Consider the following 26,857-nt stretch of genomic DNA (forward strand, 5'->3'; position numbering starts at 1 on the left):
TTGATGTAGGGGGCTGATGAGCTGGTGTATCATCATCTCCCATGGGATCCTCGAAGCCCCCCAAACAGGCCAAACATGAAGTCAGCCCCTGTAATACAGGAAGTCGACTCACACGCGATGATTCTTTTGGAGAAGCCCTCTGCAGTCTTTAATGTCTACCGTGCTGAGCACCAACCCATGTCTGTCAACTTCCTTCTGAGTTACATGGGACCTCCAAGCCACGGTCGCCGGAGCTCAGTGTAGCTTATCGCGCCGGAGAAATCTTAAAGTCGCCCATAAAACCTTGTCTGACATGATGTAACAGATGAGGCTAATTGTCTGGTAATGAGGACTATAAAAAGACTCATCCGTTTTAGCCTTAATGTCATTTTTCGTGTTCTGGACATATCCTCTGTGTTCATTGGCACGCGTTGTTGACCTGCTCCTTTGTCTGTGGTGGATGTTTTATGTTAACTGAAGAAGTAAAGTAGAGCCTGATTCCTCGTTTTTATGACTATATCCTTCTACAAGGGTGAGCATAGGACATAGAGGGGGCAGGTTATTCAAAACGCTGAAACTAGTAATCATTTTAATTATTCATTCATCAATTTTTTTACTTATCAAGTAAACTATTAATAATAAGATAATAATAATGTTCGGCCATGCGCTGGGCGATGACTCGAAATTCCATGTTTTCTTTTACAAACACCCCAAAACCCAAAGATTTTCATATTAGAACAACAGAAGTTAAGAATTTTCACATTTATGAAGCTGAAGATACTGAGGGCTCAATTACTGCTAGATTACTTAAAATACGATTATATAATTTATGATCACTTGAGTGAGATTTTCAGCAGAAAAAACTCTAAAGACACTGTCACCTTACAACATGAGCATTTATTTGGAGTCATGTGTATCACATATTAAGACCAATATTTATTTAATCGGTAGAGCTCCTTAACTGTGCCAGTTGTACGGCTGTGTGCTATTTGCAGTACTTGCTCTCATCATTGATCTTTTTTAAACTATCCATGCAGACAGTCAGACCTCCTAGTTTCAGCTACAGTTGTATACATCCCTACAAGTGGTATGTAATGCAGTTGTCTCTCATGCGCTAAATTGTCTTTCACTCTTTAGGGAACAGTCACACATACGCAAATGCAAAGCTAATATTGCAGGTTCACGTTCCCCAAAGTTAAACTCCACCGAAAGAGATATATAGAGATATGAACTGTAACCAAGGCTAAGTTAACTGTTCGTGAACAGTAAACACCTCTGAGGAAGTGGTTTGAAGACATATTCTGACGTTGCTGAGCTGCTGTTCTCCCCAGATGCATAAATACTGGCATGAATGTGTGTTTCGAATGGTGGCTATTGTGTCTGAAAATAGCCATCCCCAGTCTGTGGTCTATTGAGACACATTACTTTACTTACATATCCCGTGAGAGGTCAACAGCTCCCGGGCTCAGCCCTGTCTGGTCTGGACCAGCAGTCCAGTTCTCATGACACCTGACCCAGAGCATATCCTGTGGTCAAACCAGTATCTGCTCATAAGGAATCTGTAAATATACGGTACGTTATTAGCACTGTTCACACTACCCACTGTTACATATGAGACATATCAATCAAGTGCTTTACACCCTGTGAGAACTCATAATGGATCACTATAAACACGTGTAGCCATGGACATTATGCAGCAATATTACCCAAAATAGCTGAAATAAAATAATATATTATTAAAATAAAATGCATCCAATTAAAAACATTATAAAACCAAATAACTGTCTATTCTTAAAGCAGCAGAGAGGGGGATATGTATAAACAAGTCAAACTCCACAACAGCTGCACCCGACAAACAGAGCCAAAACAAAACAATGTTAGGAAATGCACTTCAGTAGTAATAAAAGCTATCCTGAATGTCTGAACGTCAGGCGTCTGCAGCAAAAGACCTCCACAATCTGCAGTGAATACAGCTTCTCTGCTCGTGAATGCTCAATGCAAAATATAACCAATTTTAAATCAAAAGCCAGTCCACTCAGAGTCTCGGTCTCACTGTAGAATAAAACCAGTCCACTCATTGTCCGTGTCTCAATGTAAAATATAACCAGTCCACTCATTGTCCCGGTCTCAATGTAAAATATAACCAGTCTACTCAGTGCCTCTGTCTCACTGTAGAATATATAACCAGTCCATTTAGCCCCTACAGGCAACTGAAATAGTGCGTAGTGATATGTGGATTACTCTCCCATAAAGGACACAGCACTTTCATCCAACAATCTCTGAAATGTAACAGGCCTCTTAGGTCAATATGACTTATCTATAGGATTAAAGTAGTAGACCATGAAATGCTAAAAAAATATACTGCTCCAAACAAGCTTTGTTGCCATGATTATTCAGTCAGCACAGCCAGCCTCCTTCTTTATATATCAGCTTTGTGATAGATCAACAAAGCATGCAAGCAGTTAATACATTTTGAGGTTTCCCCCTGCTGGACCTCGTGGGAAACTACTTCCGTCTGTTTAGCTTGATCAGGTTTACAGATTGAAATAAAGATTGAATTTGAAGCCAAAAAAAGGTGTAATATTAATTATTACTAACATTACTGGTGAGGCAGAAAGGTGTACGAATAGAACAATGATAATTTTACAAGGTTTTTGATACATCATTCATGAAATAAAGTATTGTTGTAAAAGCGTTCAAATGTGTGTTTCATTTTTGTATATGGTATATCTTTCAGACATGAGTAAATGGGGACTTTCAGCAATAATTCCTTTTCATAATTTTTTATTGTCATCACCAAATTGATCAGACAGAGAAATATAGTGTGTCAGAATATCTTTTGGCCTTTGTTCTCAACAAATCCAATTCATGATTTCTAATAATTCCATATTAAATTCACAGATAAATCAACCAATGATAAATTATAAATATTAAATATTGGCAGATAAATAATTAAATAAGTTAATTCATAAATATACAAATACATAATTTAACAAATCAGAAATGTTTCCGTTAACTTAAGAGCTAGTTGGCATTTAAAGTAATACTGATATGTAAATTATTGCAATTTAATTCATAAAAAACAATATAAATATATAACATTTCTGATCAACACTGAGATTTTTAGGAATTTCATACACACTTCCTGAATTGTTTAAAATGAGGTTACTGCTCATATCAAAGGGCAGGATTATGATGCATGCATGTGACAAGCCTGAGAAGCTGCAACTTTTCTCTGAATTATAAAAAAATTGCGGGAGGAGAAATGAAAAAGAGGAATATTGAAGATCAGTCGTCAGCGCTGCCGTCATCCTCTGCCTGGTGCTCTTTGAAGCAGGCTGACTCGTAGTGCTTATTCAGGTAGGACTTTAGTGCAAAGCTTTTGTGACAGCGCTTGCAGGAGTAGTGCTTGAAGGCCGAGTGTGTCTGCATGTGGGCGCGCAGGTTGGAGCGATCGGCAAAGGCTTTGCCACAGTGGGCACAGGCGAACGGTTTCTCTCCTGTGTGGGACCTCATGTGGCCCTGTAGCAGCCAGGGCCGACTGAAGGCTTTGCTGCACATAGTGCACTCATGCTTCAGGTCGTGGGTCAGCATGTGCATGGCCAGCGCCGGCATGGACACGTACACCTTGTGGCATGTGGGACACTTCCTGGCCTGTTGGCTGTCCAGACTGCGGTGAGTCTGCTTGTGTCTGCTCAGATTGGAGGACGTGGCATAAGACTTGCCACACTCACAGCACATGTAGTGCCCTTTGGCTTTCCCTTTGGCAGGGCTGCAGTCTGCTGACCCAGTCTCCTTGCTACTGTCTGACTGTCTGCCTCCCTTGCGTGGACACCGCCGGCTGGGTCTCCGGCGGGAGCGGCCGTCAGAGATGAGGAGGTCATTGATGGTGCACGCCTCCAACTCAGGGCCGCTACTGTCTGACTCCACTGTGGCAGTGGAGACGGGGCTGTCCGGGTGCTCCATGTCATGGTCGGAGAACTCTTCCCCACTGCTGCCACCTGGGGAGTACAGGGGCCCTGAGGAGAACCCGGTCAGCTCCCGACCTGGCTCTTTTGTGCTCTGCAACATGGAGGGGATGATGTAATCATGGATGTAGCCTGAAAAGGAAAACAAAGATATATAAATGAAGATGGAAAATATATTTCCATTTGGAACAAATGAAAACCTCTGATGACACTTGTTCTCTTGCTTATCCATCTAATCAATACGAAACCTGTACAGAAAGCTATTTGTAAGTGCCAGCTTCAGCCGACCTTGAAAGGAAATCTTGACTCTTTGGTCGATGGCTCTGCTTGGATCAATTCTACAAGTGCTGTAATTAAAAGAAACTAAATGGAAGGCCATTGTCGCTATATATAAGTCATACTCAATGTGCTGTCATTGACAAAACAGTCACAGAGCAACAGTTTGGCTCCCACGTGTTACCAGGCCGCAGCAGCAGCAGCAGCTGAGAGTGTCTCAACAGTGAAATCCCCTCAATCACTAAATTATTTTAATCAGATCATTTCCCATCTGTGGCGTTTCTGAGAGTGTTCATGAGTATGGTAATGGGAGAGTGAGTGACAGGTGTGGGGCTGCGACTTAGCAAAGAGAGACAGGAGGGCCAAGGGGTGTGTTTGTGTGTGTGAGAGAGAGACTGGTGGTGTTAGGGGGCGCACACACGCATACACACACACACACACACACACACACACACACAGTTTGGAACACAAAGGGAAGCAGACAGCTGGCATCCTAAATCTGGGGAACAAATGATTCAACTCAAGCAGAAGATCTGTGATGCTGGTGGTGGGTGGGTGAATCCGCTCAAAGCACACATTTCTTTGGATGTCTCTCAAAGCCAAACACACACACACACACACACACACACACACACACACACACACACACAAACACACACCACTTTTGTAGTGCAGGGTTGCTCTGGCAGCCTCTGAAGAAATCCCACAGATGAAACTCTAATGTCTGCCAATGTACTGCTCATGTTGCACTTTATTGAATTACCTGCAGCACTCTCTATTTTCCAGTCAATACCCATCCACTAAAAACCCTGTCCCATCACCTCTCACTGCTCCACATATGGATTGTGTTGCTGCAATCCTACTCCCGGTAGCTATCTAACATCCTGCAGGATCAGATGGAGAGAGATGGAGCGATGAGCGAAGGGGGTGGAGGGGTGGGCAGATGATAAGAGGAGAGAGACTCAAGGGCAACTGCACCATCTAAGGACAACATGGTCCCAAGCGGCTATCTGCTTTCTGCTGAGCTTTTTTCCCCCTTCTATCTAGTTCGACCTGACAAAAGGTTGAAGCAGATTTTGTGCTTAATGCCCGCGTACATGTATATCTCGTCATTCATGCACACAATAGTATTAAAGCCAAACGCTGCTGTGCGATCTGGTTTGATTATTAAGCTGATTGAGCCAGCGTGACCTGAATACTATTTAGCATCCGCCGATTTAGAAAACAAAAGTCCTGAGACATACGGGAGGGGGGTGGGTGCTGCCTGTGGAAGGCTTTGTGGGGGTTTGTGGGGTTTCTGAGAGCGATTAGGTAGGAAAGACAACAACATAAACACCACTACAGGAAATCCCTATCTGTTGTTTTAGCTTTTGGTTGCTGCATGTCTGTGAGAAAGACCATGTGGAGCATCTGTAAACAAAGACATACATACATCCATACCAGCAGGAATGCACAAGTCAAAGCAAAGTGGAAATCACAGCACAGGTCAACTCACCATTTTCAGTCAAACGCACCGCCAAGTTGGTGGCTGACTCAGTGATGGCATGTGTCACAGAAAAAGAGCTGTCCCAGTGCTGCTGGTGCTGATGGTAGTAGTTGGAGGATGAGACATCGTGGACCTTCGGCTGCTTCACCAAAAAGGAGCGAGGCATTTTCTTGTTGAAACACTGATGCTACAACCTCATAGAAAAATGTGAACAGACATGTGATCTAAAAAAATTAAAACATAGAAATACACTGAGCTTCCAGGCGGAAAAGGCCAAACAGAGGATGAGTTGAAGAAAAAGAAAAAAAAGCTTAAAAAGTCTGTCCTGGAAATGCTTCAAAGCCAGAGGGAAAGAGAAAGAGAAAATATAGTGAGAGCTGAGAGAGAGAAATCAGAGGACAGGGTGGATGGAGAAAGAAAGTGACATGGGAGAGACAGAGGTAGAAAGATATAGACAGAGAGAAAGCAAGAGAGACAGAGGGAGAGAGAGAGATGGCTGGACTAGCTGAGCTCAGCACTACTGCAGCCTTTTATATGTGGGGCACGAGCCCCAAAGATCAGGTGGGGAGCGAGCTGCTTAGCATTAATCCATCAAACATCCCCAGGGACACACATCAAATTACCACGAGCCGTCTGTGCCTCTCCCTGCAAGCACACACACACACACACACACACACACACACACACACACACACACACAGAAATATGCACACACAGCAGTCATCCACCACCACCTCCTCCTCCTCCTCCTCCTCCTCCTCCTCCTCCTCCTCCTCCTCCCATATCCTCTTCCTCCTTTCACCCCTCTCCCAGGGAAGGAGAGAAGACAATAGTGGTGCAGAAGCACGTGGGTTAGACTACACACAACACCTTGTCCTCCTTTGTTTTTCAATGAAGTAGCTCACACAGTTTATGTTGCTCCCAAAACCCCCCCCCCCCACCCCCAACCCTTCTTTCCTATTGACACCTCCTTTGATATTTCACTATCATCAGATTATTATTAAAATATTAAACTACAGGAACAGGGCATTTGTATACAAGTCAGAATACAGTGCAGGTTCTTTGTATTAAATCCAGTTCTGAGTCTGTTCACTTCAATCTGTTTTCAGATTTCTTCATGTGTCTCTGACAGGCTATGTTAGTGTCTGTGATTTTAGAAGTAACCAAACAGTGTGTGTCAAAACCTTTGGACCAAAAGACGACAACAAGTTCAGATTCTTCTTAAGTGACATGTATTCTCTGATTGAGTGATATTTAAATTTGTATTCATTTCAAATCCTTCCATCCAGCTCCTTTTCCCTCCAACAATCAAACATTTTACAATGTATGATACTAAAGTGTTTCACTCTCCTTATGCAAGATCCAATTCGGAGAGGAAACCCTGCCAGATTATTTGTTCTTATTCATTTCTACCCATCTGGACAGTTCTATAATTTTATAATCTAAAATTTTATAATTTGGTTTAGGTTTACATGAAATCTTCTATAAAGTCGTACAACCCATGTTTTAAAAAATAACATTTAAATAGTTTTCATGCAATTGACTATTCTACCTTTAGAAGACCTTTATAATACTTGCAATTTTCTGAATGATTTGGGTAGAGAGGGGGCTGGCCAGCTGCTAGTTGGCATGACTAGCAATGTTAGCATAGCGAAAGTGATGATCTCCTCCAAGGTGTCGAATTAACATCACTGCTGATTGGATTTGGATCCAATGGCCAATGGTTTCACAGGAAGGGACTCACATGCACTAACGTGTACATCTCGGTTACAAAACACACTGATTTCATTCTTTCCTCTCAACGCCATTACTTAGTAACCTAAGGTAGTTTGTGTTGAACAAATTAGTATTGTGCTCCTGTAACACAACAAGTAGCCGAACCAGAGATATTATCTTTTATTCGCTCCATTGTTCTTCCTTGTTAAAACCTAACTCCTCCGCTATGGAATTTTTTTTTATAACTCCACATCCACAGATTTATTCTCATTTTCAAAGTATTAATAATGTTCGAAAGTTTCATAGAGCTATAAAGTATTTTATGGCTTGTATTTCTTTTTATCACATATACGTTTTTTTTTGCCAAAAATAAACAACAATATAAACAACCAGTTTCACCCATTCTAGAGACAAAATCTTGAACCAATCTTAATTTCTGTATTTGTTGTTTCTTCTTCGGAACAGACAAGAGACAAGACACCAGTCCTATAAAGACACCCTACTGTGGTGCTGATGTGCCAAAAATATCAAGTATCACCTTATTTATAAAACCAATGCTAAAGTGTCACTAAACAAGATGCTCAATATTCTTCATTTTAATGCAGGCAACACAGATATGCTCATGTTGATATATTTTTGCTTGTTATACTACAACTTTATTCTCAACAATATTGACATAATATTGTATTTTTAGGATCTTAGGTTCTTCTAGAAAGGAACTGATGTCATTGAAAATTCTTAGGAATGTTTGTGAAAGGGAAATTGGTATTTTGTGCAAATATTGAGAGAGAATACTGTGGGTGTGTGGTGAGTGTGTACACTTAAAGAACTGTCTCTGTGGAAGAAGAGTTTCCAGTAGTAAAATGGGTTTAAGTGCATCAATGTTACTTTTTCCACTCATTGAGATTTTGCAGTTCCTCAGAACATTATGTCTATTTCCCCTGTAATCAGTAAGATGTTGCAAAATGTTTCTTCCGAAAATTCGTGAAAAAGTAGAAATAACAATACAAATAAGAACAAAAGAAGTAACAAACCCCTATAAAACACTGCAAGCATAATTTTTGTTAAACTCTTAAACAATTAATCAAAAATATTAATTTGCCCATTTTACTGATTCTGTCCGTTTATGTAATGACAGCCTGAAGGTCTATTTTTCACTTCCACCCTCTGTATGGTCCCTGGCAGTTTTATGTCCCTCTGAAGACCCCAGCCTGCCAAACTAACCATATAACCCTCATCTGGATAAAAAGCCTCCCCCCGTTGACTTCCAGTCCATCGGCTGTGACAGACTGACCTCTGTGTGCATGTAGGGTCATGGGGTCAAACTCTGGTTAGCAGCTGCAGCTTAATACAACCTAGACAACTCACTCACAGATGGCTCTGGAAAACACGTTCAGTATGAGTGGATCATGGAATAGTATCACCGCACACACAGCAGACAGTAATCTCCACAATAAAGTATGACCTTGTGATATTATGTATTCTTATTAATGTCAATAAATCCCATGAAAAGGCTCAAAACAACAACTATTCTGTGCACACCCACACTATGTTTATCTCATACTATAAATTAGTACAATAAACATCATTTTGGCAAAGTCTCACATACACCACCCTGCAGCCTCACATTCTCACTAGAATTCTCAAAGTTTATTAATCTACAGTTAAAATGGTCCCCGACAAATTCCTCCTGTTTGAGCCGAACCAGCATTAGTTATGGACATCCCTGACAGTCGCCTAGAGCGCCACCAGCTGGTGTGGCACCAAAGATGAGGAAGAAATATTTTGTAGATACTCATGCCCTACTTTTAAAAGTTTTATTCTGACGTCTACATTTTTGTTCACATTGCACTTCACAGCTGTAACTTGCAAGAGACTCCAGACTGACTCTGTAGCCGAACTGGTTCACTGTTCACCGCTATTACAGAACTAAAAGCAAGAATTATACATTTAGCTTGTAATTGTATTACATTGATCACTGATCACCAATTAGTCCTCAAAATTGTATCTTCTAAAAATAAGTCTTAAAATGTGCCACTGGGGTAAATAATATAAAGCAAATGAGTCTCTCAGCAGCAGTGACAGTGAGCATTGCGCATGTGAGGTTCTGGTATGATATCATCAAACTAACTAACAACACTAAGCATATTCTGACTCCATAAATCTTTAGTTTTTTTTGTAATTATATTTGTTTTGAAGGCACAGGGGGAAATGATCCAATCACAAACTGAATATTTCTTCTAGATAAATCTAGTTATTGCGTTTTTTGTGTAATCTGATTAAATGCATGTTGAGTAGCGCTGCACAGAATGAACCCAGAGACCGTCTGTCTAAGAATGTTGAGCTGTGATAAGTGAGCTAATTTGTGTTAATCACATCCAGTCATTAGAAAGCCATCTGAAAAACAAACGCAGGTCCTTTTCAGCACCTCCACAGAAATCTCCACTCGGCCATCTGACAACGAGGGCAGCTGCACACCAGTGAATGAGAGTGATTGTCTCTTTTCTTTTTATCAGCACTCAGTGAGTGAGGAAAAGGAGAATTTCCCCTCTTCACTCTGTATGTTTCTCAAGGGTTTATTGTGGTTCGCTGCAGAGAACGACTTGTGATTTATTTTCCAACATGTTTCATACTTTGTCTTTTAACCAACCAGGTTTGTGCAAATGGTGTTAGGAAGGAATATCTCTGCAGAGGCAATTGACAAAACACCTCTAGAGTCAATTTGGAAGTGACTGTTTAAAGTCTAACACAGTCGGCCATATCCGCACCATGTCACCTCGTGCAGGCAGGCAGGATGAGGGGTCAGCAGGGAGATGAGGAGAGGACTCCCAGCTGTCAGGTGAGGAGACTGACAGGGGAAGGAGTGGGGATGCCAAGGAGGCCAACAGGGGATGCCAAAAAAAGCAGGGAGGAGGCGTTGTACAACTGCATTTTAATCTAGTCAGACCCCAAAACTGATAAAAGGAATCTATCCATCTCTCTCCTCGCTATTGTGTTGGTCCTCAATCCCACGTGTCACTAGCCTCTGCTCTTGTAGACGTCAGAGTCTCAGGGGAGAAGCCGGGTGCAGGCTACAGATGCTTTCCGAGATGGAAAACCCAGAGCAATGAAGAGGGTGCAGTATGATGACATGCCTGGTGGTAGATGAAGATGCACAGTAAAACAACAGGTGTATCATATGTAGTACACATATTCTAAATTATAAAACAGTCCAAGCCTTTTTAATCTGACAAAATTATATTGTGCAACATTTTGGGTATATATATGTGTATGTAGACATGCTTCTTTAATTGAAAGTTTTTTTCTGCCAATAAACAGACAGTGATGGTTGCCAAGACCTTCATCCATCATATACAAGCCAAGATGATATATCAGTGTTTCTCATTATAATCGCGATTGTGGCCTGTTATATTTTAATACCATGAGCTATAGTATCATACTGAACCAAAAAATTTTAACACAGTCACTCTGAATCTGTTGCGAGTGAGAATGACCTCCATGCACATGCACATGCACCCCCGATGCTGCCATCGATTGAATTAATTCTGTGGGAAATGCTGGGCTGTCCATAGGGCAGACTGTATTGTTAGTACCAAAGCAGAACATTTGTTTGGTTGCTGCAATGCTTTATATTGAGTTGAATTGCAGAGCTTTTGATTTGAAGTTGTGAATTTAGGTCGGACAATTGTGTTGTTTCCTTATCAGACCTCTCAAATAGCCATAATGATATGTATGAAAAAATAACAGTAGCTCAAAAATATCATGCAAGCTTACATATAAGCCACACATTCGAAATGTAATAAACCAAATTAAAAAACGCTTCATGCTGGCATGGTTAGAACAGACACCATAGTTTCCCCTAAATGCAAAACCCTTTAAAGGAAACCCCATGTTTTAGATACTACATCTGGAACATTATTATGTTTTATGACACAATGCTAAAAGTGTAATTTGGGTGATTGAATGCATTTTTTGATGTTTCTTTTCCTGTGCTCCTTTACAGGAGCTCAATCTGTACAAGGACATCGTCTTGGCATGTTGAGATCATTTCTACAGAATGTGGGTGTACCCTGTTGCAGGCTGTAAAAAATGATCATGCGGCACACATTAGTGAAATAAGCCAGTTTATCACCTCACAGTCCCTGTCCTGGTGTCCTTGGCACCTGGTATTGACAGAGACCTCCACAGCGCACTCTTGAATTCACTCTTCCCCAGACACTTGCCTTGGACTTTGCTCTGCCAATAATGCTGCATATTTCTGGCCGGAGGCCTACACTGCTCACCCATTTCTGTTCAATACACAATCAACTGATGGTGTCAGTGGGGGTGACATTGTCTCTACAAGTGTCATTTGCTGGCCTTGAGAGCACTTACATTAAATGGCTCTTCACCAAATAGCCCTTTAGCGCTGGCCGGTTCAATTGCACTGTCAAAAGGAGAATTACCTGCAGCAGGGCCCCAAATGGGAGCTCTTGTCTGATAAAGGACACAAGGAATCATTTAGGCTAACGTCTCCACATTAAAGGAGTTCGTCTCGCTAGTGAGAAATCAAGGCTAAATCACCATATCTGCATGAATAAGGGATGGCATCGTAAGCACTGTCAATTTGTCGTAATTGAGAGGCACGCGCAAGGAAGTGTACGAGAGCTTTAGGGTCAGGGAGGGTGGGTAAGAAAGAAGTTTCATAGGGCTCCAGCTGTAACACTATAGCAACAGACTGTGGGGCTCACTCGAAAAATGAGGGGGTGTGCGAAGAGGTGGAGGCCTCTCACACTCACACACCTTTTGTCTCTTGGCCATCTGCTGGGGTTTCATAATGGCCGTGAGGGAGAGTGCATATGTGTGAGGAAGGGAGTGGAGGGGGTGGAGGATTCTATTGGGGGGGGGGGGGGGGGGGGGGGGGCATTCCGTCACCTTACAACCATCCATGCTGCACAGCCATAATGGGCCAGGCCAGGCCAGGCCACAGGAGGCTGCAGACACACACTGGTAGAGAAATTTACAGCCCCAGTGACCCCCACTCAGATAACTCCTTTTCCCAAACTGACCCTGGTTATATGGCTCATTTTGTTAAGGCTGTGAAAGGTTATTAACAACAACACCAATAAGAAGAGTAGATGTGTTTTGAGCAAGGAACAAAAACGTGAATAAAGTTTACAGAGTTTGGAATGGGCTTTCTTTTTTTATAATTTTTTTTTTAATTATCCTGTATACACACAATAGTTGACCAGGGTTCCTATCCTGTGTTTAATGCGTGGTTGTGAGAGGGAGGATGACTTCTTTAATATTTATTCTCTCAACCTTCTTCAGGTTGCGTTTTTTTGTTTTATACACACAGAACTGTCAAAAATGTGTCTCAGCTGCCATGAGAAATTATTATATAATATTGATATATATGATATATTATTCATATATAATTAACATAAAACAATGAACGTTGACAGTAAATGTTTATGCAGATTTCTTCACAACAATGTGAAATCACATATACTCTTGTCTTAGTAGTATCAAATTGTAACTTAGAGGAGACTTGGAATTATCAGTTCAAAGCTCATCTTCGATTCGGTGATCAGCGTCTGATAGATGTCCAAGCTACCAAAATGATGACATCATCCAAAGCATGTTAGTTCATATCAACTTGTTGATGTGTGTAAAAATATGTAATATCTCTCTAAAATATTGAATATCTCTTTTTTTTCTAAAATGACATAAAGTTAATTTGCTGTAACTTGTATTTAAGCTGTTATACTGTGTATTTCAACCAGGCAATCTGCAAACATGTTACAACAATTAGATAAAAAATTGTTAATCAGAAAAAGCTCAAACTTAAGACTGTGTTTTTGTAGTGACCAACTTACAGCCTCTTTACAGTACATGTTAAGCTAGCTCATAAGCTAGCTCGTAAGCAACATATTCTATTATTATCTGGTGTATAAAGTGACAAAAAATATTACAGCAACTTTCTCTCATTATACCAAAGTGTTATATTACTGCTGCTGTTTTAAGTGTTTTAAGTGTTTGGACAGTGTTAGTTCTACAGGATCTCAGCTTCAGCTAATTTCATGTGAAGATGATGAACATTAAGTCTCAACTTTGATTAAAGTAGGTTGAATTTAGAACCGTGCTGGAGATAAATCCCTAATATAATGCAGTTCTACATTTCGAACCGTCTATATTTTCTCCTCCTGCTTCAGCTGCCATTGTATTATACATTAGAGAATGTATATGAATCACAATCAGATGAACTAGATATAGGCCTATATAGAAACCCCAAAGGAAAGAGGGACAGATAAAGAGGAAAGGAGATGTGGGCAGTAGAAGAGAGCATATTGATGGATAACTTCACTGCAGTAATGGGGGCCACCTTTTTATAAATTTGGCCCTTTGGAGCCTTAATGGTTTTATTATTTGTCTCTTACAGTTTCTATATTCTTTGTGATTCAAATTTGTACATTACAGTGCAGCATACCACATAACAGATAGAGAACGGAGGACGACTCACATTTAACATAAAGTGAGAAGAAATTAAATAAAACTGTGAACACCTTGGATGTATAGCCAATAATTCATATGCTGAGATCTTAATCATTTTATTATTCCATTCTTTAGCTATGGGAAATCTAGGGTCTTGCAGCCATGATAAGACCATTTTTTTAAATTATGAATTTGCTGTATGTTTTATTGGATATACATTTTCTGTCGCCAAGGAGACGAAATCATACACTGTAAGAAAAATCCATTAAATACAGGGAATTTGCTACAGTAAAGTACAGTTTTTCTTAGATACAGGTGAATACTGTAAATGATGAGGGAACATTTTACAATATAATACATCATTTTTTGTTCTCCCACCCATAATTCATTTTGACACCTCATGCTGATCAAGTCTGATTGCCTTATTTAGCAATGTCAATGTATAGGAAAAAATTATACATAAATACTCAAGATTGATTTTTATACAAGAAGGAATATTAAAAAGAGAAAGAATTGAAGAATTGATTTCCATTTACTAGGCCGATCTACTGGTGCTCATCCATCCTACTCCTGGTTTACTTAACAGGGTCAATCCAATCTTATTTATAGCACACAGCAAACAACATCACAGACAGCATTTCCCTCTTTTGTCCTTTTTGTTGAATTTTCATTGTATTGACTGTTTTTGCTGAAATTATACAAGTCAAATTACTGCTTGATATTGACATATCCTACTCTTCTCTGTATGTCTACACAGAACAGCAATCCTATCAACATACGTTGGAATGTAAGCAGACATAGTGGCATCATCAATTTATCCCATTACGCAGCTGTCAATCTGCAAAGAAAACCAAGCAATAAATTAAAACGTGTTAGTTATCTTAAATCTAAACGATGGCTTGGCTTCAAATATTCATACTGTATATTATCCAAAAAAATAGTTTTTTCAATGCTGAAATTGTGCTAAAATGAAAAGAGCATTTATAGCAATGCAAAAATGTGATAGGCAATAAAAACTATTTCTGCTAAACTAATGCCACAACAACAGTACTTTAACCACTTAATCCACAGGTTGTAGTTACTTAGAACTCAATTGGCCTTTTCATTTTACAGTACACTCACACTGTTGTAGTTTATTCAGATGCCTTGTCTCTTTTCCATTGGAATGAAAAGGAGAGCAATTTAAAAGTATTTTAGAAATAAAGAAATCTGTCCTTAAATGTCTTTAGAACCAGAACAATCATGTCTGACAGTGGAATGCTTTTATTTTACATCAGGCAGGGGCCTTAAATACCTTTGTTTCATCCTCTTTTATTATACAAGCCTTTACCAAGCCAATTGAACGTAAAACACTCCTCCCCAGTCCCCAAATATTATTGCATTTAGCCTATCATATCGTTAATATTGCTTTGGCTCATTGACTCCTGACTTCAGACCAACACCAAGGCCTGTGCTAGCCTTGCCATCCTTCCTCATTTATGACAGAACCTACAGTTGCTACAACTCCTTGTTACACTGGTACACTGGATGGTTGCAGCACATGGGGTAACTCCTTATGAATAGGATTCTGCATGGTACGTTGTATTGCTGTTAGTTTAGCATGGTATACTGTAAGTCTTGTTCCACCTGTACTTATATATAATGCTCAATGGGTGTTTCATGTATTCACTGTCCTACTGTCATGAAGTCAGTAGTGTTGAGTAATACTATTATTACTATTACTCATGTACCTGTAATTCAGTGCATAAGAAAAAGTGATTTTTGCTAAAAAATACTGATTGCTTTATAAACGTTTCTGTTTCTAGAGTATTAGAGAAATCAAGTGCACAGGCTACTGGAATATAACAATGTACTCTTTTTTAAATATTAAAAAACTCCGGACTGGGGCATTACAGCGTAAGGTGCAACAAGCACATTGCACTTTGGAAAAACGAATTCATGGGCAGAAAACATGATAGATATGAAAACTGCAAAACCGTGACTTATCTCTCCGTGACAGTTGGATGTTGCAGGCATTCTTATCAAATAAATCACAGAACCCTGCAAAGGTAACAATATACTGTACATCCATGATGTGGCTAGTACACTATCCTGATAGCTCTTTCCTCTCATTTGTATTTTTGGCTGAAAAGTCCCCCTGTGCTTGTTTGTCCTCTGACTGTTTGGTCCCTGACAGTATTTAGTAGCGGGGAGGAAATGGTTAAATCTTGAAGAAATCGTCAGTAGTGCAGCGCTGGCTGAGCTTGTCAGACTGGGTGAGCAGGCTGTCCCTCCACTGAGATTTACAAAACTGAGCTCCACCTGTTGCTGTAGTTGCTCTGCAGCTACTCCTCAGATAAAGTCAAACAGTCATTACTACTTACTTAGATATAAACTAAAGTTACAAATGAGAGCCACGTTGTTTGTATATTACATTAGGCAGGGAAACTAAATTATAAATTCTCTGTGGGTCAGTGTTTAAGACTTTTGTAAGCACGATTTTTTCATTTCAGCCCAATAATGTAAGATTTCAAACCATGTGCCCTCAATAAACAAAATGCAAATCAGAACAGAGCAAAAAAGGATGTCTCATTTAGCTAATTGGAACACTCAGCATGTGTGTGTGTGTGAGAGGAGAAAGTGTATTGACCCTGTGAGCAGATGGCCTCCTGCACACTGCTCTACTCAGGCCTAAACACACAACGGGTCAAGCCGGAGAATGGATGTGGGAGTGTGTGTGTGTGTGTGTGTGTGTGTGTGTGTGTGTGTGTGTGTGTGTGTGTGTGTGTGTCAGCAACCATCTGACACCTCCCACAACTGCATTACACTCCAACTAATGCTTTACATGTGAATGTAACAAATTGAGTGCAATCAGGGCAATGGAGTTAATTACAGCGACGGTGTGTGAATGCAGATTTTCACTTGATAATCAGTCACATGGTCAAACTGCAGGAATTCAGCCTAAGGAAACTAATGGTGAATATTCGGCATCAGTGTACAAATACTACATTCAATAAAAGGTGTAAAATTACCAGCGTAACAAAGACATTCTCTATCAGGTCCTCTTACACAGTTTCATCGGACTTCTGTCACTTAGATGATTCCATAAAGGAGCCTCGAGGCCTCAGCTGAGAGGAAAACATCTGATATGAGATCTGTCTTGTGGGTGGAGTGTGTTCTGGACTGGTGGAAAAACTGCTCTCACTGCCTCTCCATTACAGGCTTCTCTGTGACTCATGACTCCACTGCTGAACACTGAATGAAGTGAGTGTTGGCAAAACCGGTCAGTGTTGCCAACTCCTCAGTAAGGAAAGTAGCTATTGGCTGTCCTAAAAGTCACTAGATGTCGCTAAATGACGTCATCGCCTAATTTGCATAATGTAATGGTCGCTATAGGACGTCCACCATAGATATATATAAAGACTAGATGTCTTCCGGCGGAGCCTAGAATGTCATCACTGGCGGCCATCTTGCCACAGGCAGGCTTTCTGGAAGGATCTGTGGTACCTGAGGTAGGGTCAGTGATCTGCTCAAACACTTACACTCTTATCTCGCTGAAATCTTGACGGATTTACAAATGGTTTGGTTTCTTACAAACGTTATTAATGTGGTTATAATTCTGGAAGCTTGAACATTTCTCCGAAAAACGACTTAATCGTTCAGCTTAGTTGTGTACCACGGCTAGGCTAGGCTAGTACCGAGTAATTTTACATTTATGGGAGAGGCAGAATTGTTCTTTCTTTTCAATATAACTTAAGCTGCACATGATTTAACTGAGGTTTCACATGATTTCCAATGGCAATGAAGTGAATTGTTTGAAATGTGGATTTGTGTCTGCCTTGAGAAGTGCTGCACTGGGAGCATTCACTATTTTCAGCCTATACTATTAGTTTGCATCCCTGCTTTCTTGTGTCCTGTTTTGGCAAAATCATCATAGTAATACAATATTTGCCTTTGAAGGTTCCTCTCTGTCCTGGGCTACATCATAAACATTGACACGTTGCTGGCGATGGTTCCTGTGCTAATTGAAGGACAGCGATATGTCTTGACCTACAGATTCAGCCAGGACCACTTGGAACTTCTCCATCAGAGCATCTGGTAGTGTTAATAATTTTTATTTACCAACCGCAACACTTGATTGATTTTATTTTATTTGGACATGGACATGACAATGTCATTGGACGAACCAGATGCTTTGTTTACAGTGTATTAGCATAAATGCTAGTTTACAACACCTGTCCACAGGTGGTGACCACAGGTGGTGACCACAGGTGGTGACCACAGGTGGTGACCACAGGTGGTGACCACAGGTGGTGACCACAGGTGGTGACCACAGGTGGTGACCACAGGTGGTGACCACAGGTGGTGACAAGCTTTGTGTCACTTGGTGACACAAAGCTTGTATTGTTTTCAGTTGGTTGGTCCATATGTTTTTTTTTTTTCTGAATTGTTGGATAATGTCATTCCACTTAATTTATTTGGAAAGATCATTCAGGGGTGGCTAGTTGTCTTTTTTTTTAAGCATCAAACATTTTATATTCATATATTGAATATCTGTGTAATATACTTGAATATCTTGGTTTTTTTTTAAGGTGGCTGGAATAACAACCCTAATGCCAGCCAGTTCAAGTACATCTTTAGGAAGCTGATGGCCCGGTGTGGAGTTGTTAAACCATGCCGAGGCAATGTGACAGCGCAGGATGAGACAGAGTCCCTACCAGCGGTCATCGACACCTCTACAAGCCTATCGGCTGTAGATATGTCCTTTGCAGCAGGAGGAGAAGAAGATCTTCCATCCCCGTTTGCTGACATTCCTGACCTAGTACATGGTAAATGGTAAATGGATTTGTATTTATATAGCGCTTTTCTAGTCTTGATGACCACTCAAAGCGCTTTACACTACAGTTTCACATTCACCCAATCACACACACATTCATACAGTGCATCTATCCCAGCACTTTGTTATTCTATGGGGGCCATTCAGGGTTCAGCATCTTGCCCAAGGACCCTTCAGCATGCAGATTGTTCAGACTGGGGATCGAACTGCCGACCTTCAGGTTGGAGGACGACCACTCTACCCCTCATCCACAGCCATGACCACAGCTACCTTCCTGTCCGCTTCGATGGTCTTGTGGACAACGCTCTTGTGTACATTTCAGGTAAAGGCTGACTGAATGTCAATTTCGCCTATAACCGATAGAGCCAATAGTCAAATCTGTGGGAAAACAATCTGACGATAGTCCAAAAAGAGAAATGTCCCCTTTATTTCTCCACGCTTATTATAAGTTATGATATTATTATACCAACTCAAATTTCAGGATTTGTTGTGCGACGGGCTCTGAAGAAGCTGTCTTTTGATGTCCGCCGTGCCAGCCTGGTGACAGACGCTGCATCTGCCATCAAGGACCAGAGCTACCACCTGTTGTCTCTAAGAAACAATGGAGGCCTGGTGATTCCATCAGAGGGCACAGTGAAGGTCGTCAGGGCAGCAGAGTGGGTCCTTCGCCAGGCTTCATCGAGTTTCGGACGATCACAGCCCATCAAACTGCTGTAGGTCATGTGCGGAAGAGGATCGGGTCAGAGGATGTGTTTGTGCTTGGGGAGCACATCGCCGACACGCAGTATGGCATAGACAGCCACCACCATACGCTGCTGACATTGGTTGTGTCACTGTTTTTTAAAATAAGGCTACACCACATCGCTTAAATTGCTACACTGAACTTACAGAGCAACAACATGGGACAGCAGCTCAATAAAACAGTCCTTTTCAAAGGGCATTAGCCAAATGTTACCACGGTTTTACAGAACTGATCTTTGCACCACACTTTTGGTTCCCTGCGCTGTTTTACCGATCAGCGTCAAACAAAGTTATTTACAGACGTAAATAAATCCTTTACCAGTACAGCCAGGTACTAAAGCAACATATCGTTAAAGCTATGATTTTTCTGATTTCACTGATGTAAACCATTTCAAGATCCGATCACCACAGCCGGTACAATCAACGTCTCAGTCAGACCGCAAATAGAAAAAATAACGTTTACAAAGTCGATGCGACTCACCTAAGAATCACCATTATCATATCATATCAGCGTTTTAGGCGTATATCACCAGCCTCTTCAGAGGTTAGTAAATATTATAGATTTCCATTGATTTCACTATCTGGGTCATTTTTTATGTCTGTCCTCCATCTGTATACCTCCCCAGTAGTCTAGTTCTCTCTAAAGGGGAGGATTTTCAACATGCAGCATCTCTTTATGTACATTTGTAAATGGAAATCTTACACCTTTTTTTTACTGCAAATAAATGTCACTTTTATAAAAAGAATGTTACTAATATAATACAATAATTTGAATTATTACTTATTTTAACTAAACATGTGATAATTCAAATTATTTTATTATATTAGTAATATTGCTATTATAAAAGTATACATATATCTCATGTTGCCATTCTGTATGTTGAGTTTTAGTAGCCTATATATTTATTTAACATAAAAACCTTGTGCATGTGTGTATTTATTGCCCCTATCTGTTCTGTTTAATGATATTTCCATATGAAAACCCATGGTTATAATTATTATTATTCATAATTATACATCTCATTTGTAGAGGGAAATCTTGTACCAATTTTTAAGAACATTATTCAATTTTTTAGAACATAACATAATTTTTAATAAGTATGCAGTGTCATAACTACATCTCCAGCATTTATAACAAACCAATTCGTTTAAAAATCGGTTGAAAATTGAGCAAGTTATAGTTAATTAAAAAGTACCAACACAATGTTATGGGTGAGCGAGCTGCCTGTGGCAAGATGGCCGCCATGTGCGGACGTTCGACTCCATTGGCTGGCAACGCGGACGAGACATCTAGTGTTTATATATATCTATGACGTCCACAAAGTGAGAAAAAAACACCCTAAATATGTTTAGAACTTAAAATAAGCTTTCTTCTACAGAAGCTTATTACATTCACTTTTCAATTATTCTGTTTTTCTGGGATAATTATCTCGGAAATTCCGAGACAAATGCCCCAAAAAATGAAAAATAAAAGTGAATGCAATACGCTTCCTTATTCTTCTGTTGATTCTTTTTTTATTTTTTATCTTGCCATTGAAATAGGCCATCACTTCTCAAAATAACTTCATGACTTTAATGCTGTATCTAGACCGACATACATAAATTGATTTCGTCCTGTATTGTTAAATGTTAGAATAACAAATTTAATCAAAAGGCTGTTATGTGGGGTGGAACTTCTAGCTATAGTTCCAACCCTCCTCCTTTGATGTGCGGGGCAGGATGATGTGGGCCGCAGGATGATGTGGGCCGCAGGACAATGTGCGCCGATGTGTGCCCCTGGACAACCCAGTCTCATCAGAAAACGTTCAGTGGCAACATTGGTCCACTTGGAACGACGTTACCATCTCACAATCTGACCTCTCAGAGTGTGAGATGGTAACAATTTGTCCGCCCATTGTTTTGCATTGGTGTGTTCTCACGTCACGTGACTCACAAGCTCCCGTCTGCGGAGAGGAAAACATGGCGGAGATTCCTTGTTTTTTCAGCTAAAAATATAATTTTGTAACTTAGTTTGGGCATAAAAATACATTCTGACACCATTTCTAGCGAGAAATGTGCTCTTTGCTTCCACAGTCTTCAGCCAGTTCATGCTTATGATAAATATTTTAATAGTTATCACGAATGTTTTTATCGTTGCTATGATGGTTGCTATGACGCTGCCATGCGGAAGACCAGGTCACAGCCTGCTGTTTAAATCACCGTCCCTTCGTGGTGTCGTTCAGTGATCTCGAATGTTATTCACGTTATATAATATTAATATTTGAGGCTAGATTACACCTCTAATGCGAAGGACCCTGCGGGACTGTTCATACCGAGAGCTCCACGGACCGAGAGCTCCACGGACCGGGAGTTCGCGAGCGGACATGACGTGTGGGTTGTAAACATCCGGTCCATTTAACTCAGTGCTGAGCCGAATAGCTGGTGCGCTTGGAAGAACACGGTGGCATCTTCCTTCTGTCAGGTAAGTAGTTTATTGTTTTTAAAGATCGTTACGATCTAGGTTTACAGTCCGAGTGCTGAGACAGCGGATGCGGAGTCCGTTGATACACACAATGGATGCTATTCTTCAGCTAATACGCCATTGATAGCCACATGCTACAGCCCACCGTATTGAAAACCGTGTTGAAACCAGTTCAAGACGCTTAGCTCATCATTGAGGGACATTACAATATAAATATAAACATGAATTTGATTTATGAATGCTTTAGATTAATAAGGAGTGTATTTCTCTACCATTACTCCACAATATCGGATCAATTTAGTTTAATTTATAGTATGCAGTATGACAATAATGTTTCCATGTTATGGAGTTGCGATTCATTTTATAAAACAATTGCTATGTTATGTTTTTTAATCAAGGAGGATCCAAGTGAAGCTACAGGAGTTTCATTAACGTCAATAACTTGGACCGAACACTTTGTTTTGCTTGATGAAGAGCAGGAAGGGCAGCCTGGAGAGAAAGAGAAGCCGGGTTGAGCCCACTACCATCATCCACGTACCACGAGGAAGATGAGGGAGAGAAATGATCCTACCATGAAAGAGGTACTTTTAAGTTGCATACCAGAAACACCATTTTATATAATGTGCCAAATATACATTTTTATTAAATCCCCAAAGTACGCTTGCTGAAATACAAGTTAATATCACACTGAAAGAATTTTGATCAATCATGCTTCCCTGCTGTGATTGTTGAACTGGGAAAACAACTTTTTCCACAGGAAGGCAAGTAAACTTAAGGAATACATGTGCAAAGTTTTCCTCTGTTATGTATAATGATGACCCCCATCAAACATAATGTTAGCAATCTTTACACCTTTTAATTTATATGATTATTTCTTTCTACATGTGTGAATTTGCCTTCATTAGTTTCAGAAAAGAGCAATGATGTATCGGTCAGTGGGCGGCAGCAAGAGACTCCGCAAACTCGTCTGTAAGCAAAGTAGACGAAGGCATTGAGGTTGCGGCCTGCCATCATTGTTATTTTGCTTAAGGGACTGAATATGTTTCATGCAGAAATATTAGCATTTCCCTTATATCTACCAAAACTGCTTGTTTCACAGACTGCAGTTTTGTTTTGATCCGATGTGGTGTGCAAATACAACCGTATCTGCAATGGGTTGTGGGGCATTAACATTTGTAACTCTAATTTTGTTTTGACAGACTGTGAAAAGAACGTTGAGAACATCACCACTCTACAGGAAGACACAGTCCAGTAATGGGTGTCAGAAGTTCAATAGTGAATGACAGGTACTGTGGAACAATGTACGTTGACTCTGTTTACACAAGGTCAACACAAAAAGGTTTGATTGTAAACTGATATTGGTATGAATTCATGTTATTCTCCTCTTCACAAGAAACAAACAATCAAAATTACCTGCAGAACGCCCTTGATGGACGCTTCAGCTGCATCGTCAGACTGGCGAGACAGCAAGATGCCAACTTTAATGCCAATTTATTTGTGTAACATTCTGTGACCAAATGTATAGATAACTTTTTGTAGATTGTAAAAAAAGATAACCCATTTATTTAAAAAAAACTACACTAGAATTACCGCACTGCGTTGTATGACTCCGCTAACCAGTGCAGTGGCCGTCTACATATTTCTACATATTTTCTCTCATATAAATGACACTGTATCTCTTGACAACTGAAACCATAAGATGAGGTCAGTGTGGCATTGACCTTTTGACTTTAAGACAAATACACAGTTAGACAATCCGAAAACATGCAGTAATTAGTGTAGTAGATTGGATTTTATTGGTATTACATTGGACATCTTGTATTGGTACACCAAAAAAATATATTTGGTTTCACATTCAAGATGGCAATAAGCAGAGACATCAACTCAGGAAAAATATTTCTGTAGAAAAGAAAGCCCTATATGTGTGTATGTATACGCACTATTGAGACGTTTTGTTTTTTATCATATATTCTCAGGAAGCACTGAGGTATCGACTGAGCCGGGACGTGAGGGCCTACTCTGCATGCTCAGAGTTCAAGCCCAGCAGGCTGCAGCAGGCCTGACATATTCTGGAACAGCAGCACAGTCTTTGGATGACTCCTCTGAAGAGGGAAACATGGCGAGGTACTTCTCCACTGATGAAGAACTGTGAGGGCTGTGATTAGCTACACTCTGTTGCTACAGGGCTACTCTTGCTACTCCCTGGCAGCCTTAGGAAGGCATTAGCTTGCTGTTGGGTAGCTGTTAGCTTCAGCATTTTTAGTTTTTGGCAGCCTGTCTGACGTTTATGTGTAAAAAAAAAAAAATCAGAGGGAACCATCTTCATGATTTAACCCAATGGTTTGTTTCTGTCCTTCAGTTATTCTCAAGAGAAGCAGTACAGGCGTGCCTCAGCTCCACGGTCCCTACTGCAGCGTCCGCTGCTGATGCTAACCTCATGTCTCCATCACACCAAGCAGCAGACCTGGATTGACAGACCTTTCTCCAGAGCTGCCCCCTCCCTCTGAAACCCCCCTCTCCAAAACACTATTTGTGTAGTTTTTAAAGTCTTATTTGCATGAGAATTGTTGATCATAACATTTCCAGCAGATGCCTTCATGTAATGTTTGTGCACAATAAATGACATTGATCATAACATAATGGTATTTCCTTGCACTTCTACTCCATGATATTGGCAGATAAGATGCTGATTAAATTAAAGCAGTGAATGCTCTGCTTTAAGCAACATAAACACAAAATGATCCAATGGATCTGAAGTAGAATGGGCCCATTACATTCTTTTTAGAGAATGCCTCAGTTATTGAAGTCAGAAAATAACTTTCTTCATCTGAGGTTCCAGTCATTTATAGTCACAGCAAAGCACACAGGTCGGGTTGTCTAGGGACACCCATATCATTGTTTAAGATGTGTAACATCAAGTTTGTGTATCAGTGCAAAATACACTAAAATTAGGTGACCCAGATGTTTCACAATGCAATCTGATAAGGTCTTGAAAAAACATTCTTAACATTAAAGAAATGAACACAGAGGATAGCAATAGATGTTTGACTCAAATCAGTAGCTGGTATTCGGCAGCCTGACTTCTTCAAACACATTAATACAATGAATGAGGCGGGGGGGTTTTCTATCTGAAATCAACTATATCGTCACATTAGGTTTCTCTTGAGCTCAGTGAAATGACCTTCACATTCAACTCACTGTCACCTGAACCATACTGTTTCTGTATCTACATTGACTTTTAGGAAAACATATACTAGTGGGCAATGTATAAACATTAATACAACTTATTTATATAGAGCTTTTCAAGAAGTGCAAGTACTTCACTGAGGGAAAGCTAATACAAACAATATATACATATATCTTATTTCCATGTACTAGGACAGCCTCACACTTGGATGTAAACCAATTTTAGAACACATTTGCTTATACTGGAGATCTTTTAAATGAATGATCCAGAAATGATTTCTGATAGAAAACCCCTGCCTCATTCATTGTAGTATTAGAAGCCAGATTGTGAGATGGTAACGTCGTTCCAAGTGGACCAACGTTGCCACTGAACGTTTTCTGATGAGACTGGGTTGCCCTGGATGATGTGCGCAGCAGGATGATGTGCGCTGCAAGATGATGTGCGCTGCACGATGATGTGTGCTGCAGGATGAAGTGCGCCACAGGACGATGATGTGCGCTGCAGAATGACGTGCGTCGCAGGATGATGTGTGCCAGGACGATGTCGCTGCAGGACGACTTGCGCCGATGTGCGCCCCAGGATGATGTGCGCCGCAGGACTACGTGCACTGCAGGACGACCTGCGCCGATGTGCGCCCCAGGATGATGTGCCCCGCAGGATGATGTGCTGCAGGATGATGTGCTCCGCAGGATGATTTGCGCCACAGGATGATGTGCACTGCAGGATGATGTGGGCCGCAAGACGATGTGCACCAATGTGCGCCCCAGGATGATGTGCGCAGCAGGATGATGTGCGCTGCAGGATGATGTGCGGCGCAGGATGAAGTGCGCCACAGGACGATGTGCGCAGCAGGATGATGTGTGCCGCAGGACGATGTGCGCTGCAGGACGACATGCGCCGATGTGCGCCCCAGGATGATGTGCACCGTGTGCGGCGCAGGACGATGTGCTGTGATGATGTGCGCCGCAGGATGATGTGAGCCGCAGGATGATGTGCGGTGATGATGTGCGCCCCTCGATGATGTGCGCCACAGGATGATGTGCGCCCCAGGATGAAGTGCGTCCCAGGATGATGTGCGCTGCACGATGTAAGGAGAGTAGCTATTGGCTGTCCTAAAAGTCGCTAGATGTTGCTAAATGACGTCATCGCCTAATTTGCATTATGTAATGGTCGCTATAGGACGTACAGAAAGTGAGAAAAAAAACACCCTAAATATGTTTAGAACTTAAAATAAGCTTTCTCTACAGTAGAGTATTACATTTCTACATACAGTATGAAATTCCGAGACAAATGCCCAAAAAAGTAAAAAATAAAAGTGAATGCAATACGCTTCCGTATTCTTCTGTTGATTTTTTACACTAAGTTGTCAGGGGACGTTTGTTGTTCAGTTGAATCTTGCCCAAGGTCACTTAAGCGTCAGGGAGACCAAATTTTTAAAGATTATTTTTAATGAGACATATTATAGAAATTAGGCCGCATGTGCATGTGTGTACATGTGAAAAGGTTGTTATTTTGAGGGGACCACACCCTTCTCCAAGTTAACATTATTTGTGGTAATTTGTTAGATATTTCGTGTTTAAAATAAGCTTCTGTATTCAAAATATTTGTATATATACGCACATTTTAATAATCCTGCTCTATATCAGAAACTAGATAAAGGTACTGTAGGTGATGTGACAGAAGGGAACCACTACTTGTTAGCCCTTTGTACCCAGAGTGAGTCACGTGGACCCAAGGGTGAATGGCAGCTGTT

General features: G+C 40.7%; 1 protein-coding gene and 1 long non-coding RNA gene across 2 annotated transcripts; one reads left to right on the forward strand and one right to left on the reverse strand.

Moving 5' to 3' along the window:
- Positions 1-3,031: 3,031 nt before the first annotated feature.
- Positions 3,032-5,887, reverse strand: LOC133973952 (transcriptional repressor scratch 2-like). The gene is made up of 2 exons (XM_062412025.1): positions 5,719-5,887; positions 3,032-4,079 (listed from the first exon to the last, which is right to left on the reverse strand). The coding sequence occupies exons 1-2, from the start codon at positions 5,873-5,875 to the stop codon at positions 3,268-3,270; spliced, it is 969 nt and encodes a 322-aa protein (XP_062268009.1). The 5' UTR covers positions 5,876-5,887; the 3' UTR covers positions 3,032-3,267.
- A 15,971-nt stretch (positions 5,888-21,858) lies between these two features.
- Positions 21,859-24,722, forward strand: LOC133973788 (uncharacterized). Its single transcript, XR_009924610.1, has 5 exons — positions 21,859-21,917; positions 22,316-22,498; positions 23,117-23,203; positions 23,894-24,041; positions 24,277-24,722. It is a non-coding gene; the product is annotated as an uncharacterized LOC133973788 (long non-coding RNA).
- Positions 24,723-26,857: the final 2,135 nt, after the last annotated feature.

This window comes from Platichthys flesus, chromosome 2 (genome assembly GCF_949316205.1).
Source record: "Platichthys flesus chromosome 2, fPlaFle2.1, whole genome shotgun sequence".
In the NCBI taxonomy this organism is placed as follows: Eukaryota; Metazoa; Chordata; class Actinopteri; order Pleuronectiformes; family Pleuronectidae; genus Platichthys; species Platichthys flesus.